The 8,797-nt window shown below is 54.8% G+C and overlaps 1 protein-coding gene across 1 annotated transcript in view; it reads left to right on the forward strand.

Moving 5' to 3' along the window:
* NBAS (NBAS subunit of NRZ tethering complex) overlaps nt 1–4,552 on the forward strand; it is a 317,470-nt gene extending 312,918 nt beyond the window's left edge. The window contains exon 52 of the mRNA XM_059132606.1: nt 4,129–4,552. Coding sequence (XP_058988589.1) covers nt 4,129–4,404 — 276 coding nt within the window. The 3' untranslated portion in view covers nt 4,405–4,552. The remainder of the gene's footprint in view (nt 1–4,128) is intronic.
* The last annotated feature ends 4,245 nt before the right edge of the window (nt 4,553–8,797 follow it).

Below are 8,797 nucleotides of genomic sequence, written 5' to 3' on the forward strand. Positions count from 1 at the left end.
CTAGAAAACACATACAGAAAAAAATTCACTGATAGTACTTCAGTAATAGCAAACATTTAAAAACAGCTAAAATATTCCAAGCAGGAGAAGTTAAATAAATGTTATCGCTATCAGTAGACAATTTTGTAGCCATTACAATTTTTAATACTAAAAACTATGTAAAAACAATAAAAAAATTTTTAACGTCATTAATAAGCTAGACTATAAATATTGTATGATTATGAAAACATCTCTGTGCACATGGAGAATTACTGGAGAAGAAAGGAGGAAAAAGTCATTTTCTGGTGGTCCACATATAGACTATTTGTTTTTTAAAACTATTCCTACCTTTTTTGTTTTTGTTTTTGTTTTTTAAATTTATTTGACAGAGAGAGAGATCACAAGTAGGAAGAGAGGCAGGCAGAGAGAGAGGGGGAAGCCGGCTCCCTGCTGACCAGAGAGCCTGACTGGGGCTTGATCCCAGGACCCCGGGATCATGACCTGAGCTGAAGGCAGAGGCTTAACCCACTGCGCCACCCAGCTGCCCCCTAATACTACTATTTTATTTTTAGATTCCAAAAAGGAAAACAGAGTAGGTTAGGGGTAATGGGTGGTAAGACAGCATCAGACTTTTAGGGCCTTAAGTTAGAATTTTGGTCAAAAACAAGAATGGGGAAAAGTTGAGGCTTAACAAATTACTGTGGCAACTCCGCAGTGGGACGGTCATGCCCAGGAAGGCTTGGGGGGCTCCAGGCACTCTGTGCCGCTGACGACCCAGCTGGCCTTGGCTCCCCCGAGGCAGGAGGCCTGGCAAGTGGAGAAAAGCAATTTGGGCTCTTGGTGTCCTCAGGCCATCCTTCTCTTCTCTGACCCTCAGGCTCCTTTTCTTTAAGATGCAGTTGTTGGAAGGAGTCTTCACAAAAGCCATCTTTCTTTCTGTAGTCTCTCATTCCCTATTTTGTCCCAAATACGCACAGAATAAGTATTTTCCTTGTATGTGACAATTACAAAATATACTCTGGCCATTCTGGATCTTTTGCAAAGAGCTGGAAACCAAGTACAAGGTCAGAGAAAGGAAATAAGGTCAGCCACTTCCATTTTCTCGGCACCTGAAGACAAGACATTATGCCAGAATTTCTACACCCTCAACCTTGGCCTGGCCACTGCCCAGCTCAGTGCAGGTCAACAGTCTCAGACTCGACCTTTCTTAAGGAGACCTCGGGGTGGGCTAAAGGGGGCAATTCTGTATTTGATTTCCATGACTTCTGCCTTAGGCTTCAGGGAGTACCTAGAGAACTTTCAGAGAGTGGACGCCCACCCTGTCCCTGCCCGCCTGCCGCGGACCCCACCCGCCAGCCCACGGCAGCTCTCTGGAAGGCTGGGGGTGCATCCAGCCGGAAACCGATTTTAAGGAAGGTGTTGCCCTGGAGAAAAGCGGACAGAGACGGGAGTGAGAGGGCCCGCAGCAGCTGGCATGGACAGAACCCCAGTCTCCTCCTCGAGCTGGAAAAACCCATCACTCCTTTTCTAGGAGACTTTCAGGCCCCCAAAGGGAGGGATCGTGAGTAAACAGAATAATAAAGGTGTCCTAGCCTTGAAGACTTGTTCAGGGCAGCAGAGAAGGTACTGCCCTGCGGTGTTTGGACGCTGAGCCTTTAATCTGTACATTTTATCAAACATTTGCCAGGAGCATCCTAGCACGCGTTCTGTTCCTGCCTAGAGGGCTAGGTGGAGGGATTCTTTCTTGTGAAGAGTGAGCAGAACAATAACATGCGCAGGGACTCGGGTGCCCCGTGTGTGTGTGTGTGTGTGTGTGGAGGCAGCAGCGAACAAAGAAAGGATGAGAGCGGTAGAATGATTCATTCACTCATGGATTCATCCCACAGGTCTTGCCGAGCCCCTAGCATGGGGCCAGCACTCTTCTGGCCATCGGGGTTGCGGGGGTAAACAGAGAAAAGATCTTGGCTCGGAAGAGGCCATATTCCGGAGGCGCGCAAACAGTAGGCACGCCCGGGATGAGGGCTGCTGGTGCAGCTCACCGATGAGCAGCCCCGAGACACTGGGCACGTGACTTTGACCTCATCGGATGGGTTTTTTCATCCTTCAACTGCGGTAATGTCTCAAGGGGATGCTTTAAAGTTGAGACCGAGGGCTCGCTGGCACGTGGGCAGCCGTCCGTCAGTGTAGACACAGGGATGGCGGGGGCAGCACCCACATGGGGTCAAGATTCTTGTCCGCTGGGAAGCAGGAGGAGGAGGGAAGCTGGAAGGCGAGAAGGCACATGGAACCCCTCACAGCCCCGGCGGGGAGTGTTGGAAGCACCCGTGTCCCTTGCAGTGGAAAAGCTGGTGTTTCACACCGCCTTCCTCTCCTACCATCCAGTCTCTAAAAACAAAAACAAACAAGAGCTCCTAAACGGAGTTCAGCCGGAGCGTCTTCCTGAGCCAAAGTGGCTGAGACGTGTGTGCTCGGGCTGACAGAGTGAGAGGCCCCGGCTTGGCAGGAGACTGTGCAGTTCCAGAATCCAGCTGGACGCAGATTCTCTGCAGGGATCGTGTTCTTGTCCCGTTCTTGCGCGGTTTACAGACATGTGACCGTGTTCACGAATGCAGGTTCGTGCGGCCATGGAGCGCGTGTTGATTAAACTGGATGCTGGACCGGAAGGAGGATCAAACCTCCGTGCCCTCCAGCAGCCCCCGGTCTGGCGGGGGAGACGGGTGTACGGATGACGATGGAGGGTACAAGAGCCGCGGAGTGTGGAGGAAGGAGGAGTCCGAGGCTTGGGGAGAGACTTAGGGAAAATGTCATCCCGAAGGGGTGAGGGCCTTGGGGCCGACGTTTCTGTTGGTTTTAAAGGATCACCCGGTTGCAGGAAAGATGGATGCTCTCTGACAGTGGGAACAATTCCTGTTCCCAGAGTGGCTTTGGTTTTCATTCTTGAAGCTGGTGGACACAGTTGACCTCCTCGTCATGGAACATTTGGGAAGACCACGCTGTGTTCAATTGTATAACATAGCTGGTCTACACGTTATGTAATTGGCTGTGAAATGCCACAATAGAGGTTCCTACAACCAAATCTACTAACGGTGCGCAGTGACATTAAGAAGAACCGTCATGAAGCTGGTTTCAATGAGGGGCTTGGGGTTTTGAGTGTGACTAATGTTAACTTCATTTCTTACAAAGAATATGGACAATAATATTAAATAGAAACGTCTAGGCTACGTGTCACAGCCATGGAGAACCATACAGACACCAAGCCGTAAGACGAGGGAGCAAACACAGGATAGCCAAGCTGAAAACAAGCCCCATGACATTGGTCTCCAAAGTGATATAAAAATGTCTTAAAGGGCTGCCTGGTGGCTCAGTCAGTTGAGCTTCCAACTCTTGATTTCAGCTCAGGCCATGATCTCGGGGTCATGAGATCGAGCCCTACAGTGGGCTCAGGCTCAGCGTGGAATCTGCTTGCAGACTCTCCCTCTTCCCACTTGTGGGCTTGCGCACACGAGTGCTCTGTCTCTCTCCACAATACATAAATCTTTTTTTTTTTTTATTTTAAAAAGGTAAGTTAGGTACTAAGCTTTCTAGAGGCTTAAGCAAGAGTAGCCTACGGCCCTCCTGTCCCTTACCCTCTGTACATCAGCGGCGTTGACGGATGTATTTTCTCAGCGGAGTAGAAGAAAGGTCTTCCTGTTCTGGAGGGAAGGTTTTTCATGTGGGTCTACGGACAGGGGAGGTTTGGGGTTCCAGGACCTGGACCGTGGTGGAGCTCCAGGGACACGGTCCATGCCGCGGCGGGGAGCCCGGGCTCTGAAGTCGAGGCTGACCCACACGCAGCTCCTGTGCTGGCCTCCTGACGGCCACGACGTGACATGCAGTCGTCACCCTCACCTCCCTCACCTGGGACGGCTCCGGCCGGGTGGGGAGGAGTCGGGGGAGTGCGGCGGGCACACTCTCGGCGGTTCCTGGCCGCGGAGAGCCGTGCGTGTGAGCCTGCGCGGGGGACGGCAGAGGCTCCGCGGCGCGAGCACCGGTGACCCGGGCCGAGGGGGTGAGGCTGGCGGGTGGTGGAGGGGAGGGCGTGCGTGACGAGTCGGCTGGCGAGGACGAAGCGAGGCGTCGCTCATGTTGTGCCTGTCTGCTTTCCTAAAGGTGAACGACTCGAACTGTGACCCAGAGCTCCTGTCCCTGCTCCTGGACGCTGGGCTGCTGGCGAAGTGCGTCTCCACTGCCTTCTACCCGCACATGGTCCAGCACCTCCTGGCCAGCCCACAGCGAGGGCCCTGGGACGCGGAGGGGCTGGCCGGACACCTGCAGGACGCCGGCCACGTGGCCGAAGCGGGGTCACTCCTTCTGGCCGTGAGGGGGACGCACCGGGCCCTGTGGACCTTCAGCGCGGCGCTGAGCGCGGGCCGGCACTGGGTGTGAGCCCGGCTTGGGCCTGCGTGGCTGCGGCTCCTCAGCCGCCCCGTGGGAAGGAGCCCCCGAGCCGACGGCCGTCCCACAGGCGTTGTGGGAACCTGTGGACCGTCCTCAGCGGTTCCGACAAACCGCAAATAAAGCTGTACAGAAGCGACGAGCAGCCTTCTCGCTTGTTCTCTCTCGCGGCCACCGGTTAACCTACTTTCTCGCTGACTCAGGGAGACCTGACCCCTCTTCCTTATTTTGAGCTGCCCTTTCTGGTAGAACCCAGGGAATCGGGACGTTTCGGATGTGCTGGTGGCCGGGGCTGCCTTTGAAGGGGAGAGAGTGTGTGGAGCGGGCAGCGGCCGGGGCGGATGTCCTCGGACGGAGGAGGACCTTGTCGGGTTAGGGACGCATTTCGGGTCCGGGGACTCCGGCGCTCTGAACCGTCGTCAGTCAGTGGGAAATGAGGGTTGCACTGTTTGTGTCACAGTTGTTATGTGAGGCTCTGTGAGATGCATCGTGCGGGCCGAGAAGTGTTGTGTCCCCCCCGCTCACCAGGGTTGCAGCCGGATCCCTGGGAGCACCTGAGGCGCCTACTGAATTGGGGTCCCCGCACGTACCAACGCCACATACTAAGGTTGGCAAAGATGTGCATCTGGAATCTGGATAACCGGGGCGGGGTCGGGGGCGGGCGCTAACATTACCTCTGTGGGCTCTTACGCTCTGGGGGGGTGTCACATGGAAGGAGTGTCCCTGCGTGGGGGCAGAAGGACTGCGGTGCGTGACTCACTGGCAGTTGCTCCCACGGCGGACGTGGGTGCCTGAAGCTGGAGGCTCAGAATGGAAGTTCTGGGCTTCGCTCTCGTGAGAGCCTCACCAGATTCAAGCCGCAGCAGCGGTCTGGGCGGCAGCTGGCGGGCCCACCCTCTACAAATAACATTGCTTTACCTCAGAGTCCATGCCATCGTCTTCATCACTGGCTTTGCCTCCTTTCTACTCCTCTGGGTGTAGCTACAGAGTGCCTGAACTAACTAACTAAATAAATAAATAAAGTTTTCTTCATCTTTGGACCAGATTTATCGGCTTCATTGCTCAGCATCTGCCTTCTGACCCATTGTCTACTCCTGGATGAGTTCCTTGTGCAAACCTTTGGTAGCGCCTAGAATTTGGGAATAGCTTATACAAGCCTCCAAAACGTTTTTAGAGGAAGGGGGTCAATATTTTTCCTCCCAGTCAGGTAACACCTGCGTGGAGAGAACTAAAAGGCCAGAAAGGCCTTCCTGGGACTCTGTGGGCACCAGCTGTACCAGATGGCACTGATCGAGCCACTCCCAGGCCTACTGGTCACTTGGGTCTTCTCTAACCTTACAGCTCCCTTCCATCATTTCAGGTGACCGAAAGCATGCAGTGAGCAGTATTCTGAGATAACATAGTCCATTTTAATGGGATCCATCCAGAAATGTTTTTCTTCAAACTGCAGAATTATAGGCCCTAGACAACCAGTATAACACCGTGACTCTCTAGATAAATAAACCGAGGGCCAGAGGGTCGAAGTGACTTGCTCAAGGCCAGCGGTGAGTTGTGGGTCTCCGCTGTGCAGTGCTTCTATGGAAGAGAGTCCTTCATATAAACTACGTTGCTCTGATCGGAACCATGTCCTCACCAGAAATCAAAATTTGCAAAGTTTGAGCAGTTTCTGTAGAGGAAAAAAGAAAACGAAGGAATGCACTCGATTTATACAAAATGCAGAAATACTTGAGATCGAGTTGGCCTTTGTGTTGGTATTTAGAATGTCTTTAACATAAATGTTAAAGAAATGAGATAATCTGATGTCTTTCTTACTCGAAAAAGCTCCTAACAATGATCTCAAACCTGTCTCTTTGAACACCGAGCAGAATAAGAAAGGGCTGCCCTAGCTGTTGCTCTCCAACCTCCTAGCTTGGCTTGCCTGGACAGCAGACCCAAGGCTGGGCACGGTGGGCCTCTTAGATCTGACGGCAGCTCACCTCAACTCTGGAGCCTCGTGTTCTTATGCACAGGGAGGGCCAAGACCGCCTTCCAGATGTTTGCAGTTCAGCCGGGTCACGCCGCATCGTCACTGCTGCCCGGCGTGGTCTGGGCCCTGCTGGATCCCCCTTCCCCACCCGTCCACCCTGGGACTCCTGTCCCTCCTCGGGGCTGGGCCATGTGTCAGCTGAGGGAATTCCCCACCCCAAACACTGACCCCACGCTTGGAATGCGTTAACTCATGTCATCATTGATAACCTTATAAGGCAACGAGGAGCAGCGAGATGGTGTAGCTCGTCCGACACAAAGCAGGAGGTAACAGAACCGCGAGGCAGGGGGAAGCGGTCCAGTTCAGAGCTTGGCCGCGCGCTGTGTGCATTTCTGTTCTCGTGGCCCCCTTGCTGGTGCCAAGGGACCCGGGTGAAGTCCCTGGCGGACGTCTGAATAGCACCACGCTCTATTTTCCGTCTTTTCTTTTCCATTCATGAGCTGATAATATGGCAAAGGGGCTCTAGAATGTTCTTGGAGTCTTTCCAGCTGCCCACTGATATCCCGGCCTGATCAAGCGCTCGGACACCGAAATGTCCAGACGCCCCCGCTTCCCGCACAGTACCCGGGAGCCTTCGCTCAAACCTTCCCTGGCATTCCACGTCTCCCAAAATGTGCACATGGCTTTGACCCCCGTGAATGTTCTCTGTAGACAATTACGGCATCTAGCTAGCATACCGAGCTTGCTAAACGGAGGACGAGTCAAGCACCCGAAGTGCTAATATCCATTTGGAAGGTCGTCAGGACCCATGGTTAATGATCGTGCTGCCTATTAGAATCACCTGAAGAAAATTTAAAACCTAATGATGCTGAGTGCCCCCCACCCCTCAACCCCGACCAGTGAGAATGATCTAGGGGTGATGGCTAGAGTATGGTAAACCACAGCCAGCGGGGGAACCGGACTGATGTCACTGGCTCCTCGTCTTTCAGTGGCCATGTCTGCGGCCACTTGCCTTTCACTCAGAAGCAGACGAGGAATGTGACGGGATCTAACCCGGCCTGTCTGTCTGTCAGCCCCACTCTGGAAGGGTGGACCGGTACTGGAGGGTTTGGGAGGGCTGGCCACGGCCTACCCGTCCGCAGGCCCTCACGTGCCCGGGTGAGCAGGAGCCGCCTGTAAACGGGAGAGATTCACCAAAGGAGTGAAAAGTCCTCTCCCTTACTTAACCTGCGGCTAAATTTAGATCTGGCGTGGTGGCTCCCGAGTCCGCTGGCTTGGGGTCTGAAGGGCCCTGCCTGTGCAATGCTAAGCTTCCCCTTGCAAACTGGGTGTTGTATTTTGGGAACGAAAACTCAGCACAGTAAACGCAGCTGGAGGGCGTCCGGCGCAGCTCTGCCCTGTCGTCGGGGAGAGGCTGCTGCCCCTTGCTCGGGTTCGCTAGGAACGCAGCAGCTCTGTGCTCTCAGTGAGCGCCCACAGTTGGGACGCTGTCTCTCTTCTTAGTAAATTTAAAGTCATTTTCAACTGGAAATGGCTTAGAAAATGAGAAAATAGGAAAACACTCCTGGGTGTCGGGCTTGAAAAGAAGGAAAGGGAGAGTCTTGTATGAGCAGCCGTGCTGTGCACTCTCTCCCCACTAACCACTGTGGTCCCGATGGTGCTGGAGCCTGACGCTGCTGCTGCCAGTCCCGGAGCTGTGACGTGGGGAGCCCGCTCTGGCTGGGAGCCAGCTGGGAGCACAGCAGACTGGTCGGAGTGTGAGTCTCTCCTCGCCCGTGGGAGCTCTGGAAGGGGGCCTCAGGGCACAAGGGGCCAACCTCAGAGACCAAGGCCTCCACAGCAGTCGGGCAGCAAGGGAAGCCATAGGGGGTGTGACAGATGGCCGTGGAAGGAAGTGATCTAGTGGCAGGCCTCACCCGCCAGTGGGAAGGGCCTGGATTGGCGTTTTCACTGAGCTGGAGGCAGTCCCTTCACCTGATGGAATTCGGGTCCTGAAGAGCCACAGGCCTCAGCCACGAGGAGCCCGGCTCCCGCAGGGGGAGAGCTCCCTGTGGCATGTCAGGACAGGGAGCGTATGAGGGAGGAGGCTGGGGGTCAGAGTGGACCACCTGCACAGGCGGGGGCAGGGAGGGGTCTCTGAGACCCCCAGGGCCCTCCCTGAGTTCCTGTGCTGCTCTTGGGCACCTCGAGGGTCATAGACCCCCACCAGGCCTGAGCTGGGCTGAAGGCAGAGCTGTCGGAGGCTTGCAGTGCTGTGATTCTGGGGGGAGCGAGGTGGCCACTTTGTCTACAAAGCAGGACTGTGACCGGGGCGTCCCGGAGTCTGAGGCACGGGGCTGGGGATGAGCCACACAGATCTGTCGCCCCTCAGGCTCCCGCAGCGAGTGGCCCAGGCGCAGGGGTGAGGCCGCCCTGTCC

This window comes from Mustela lutreola, chromosome 9 (assembly GCF_030435805.1).
Source record: "Mustela lutreola isolate mMusLut2 chromosome 9, mMusLut2.pri, whole genome shotgun sequence".
Lineage (NCBI taxonomy): Eukaryota > Metazoa > Chordata > Mammalia > Carnivora > Mustelidae > Mustela > Mustela lutreola.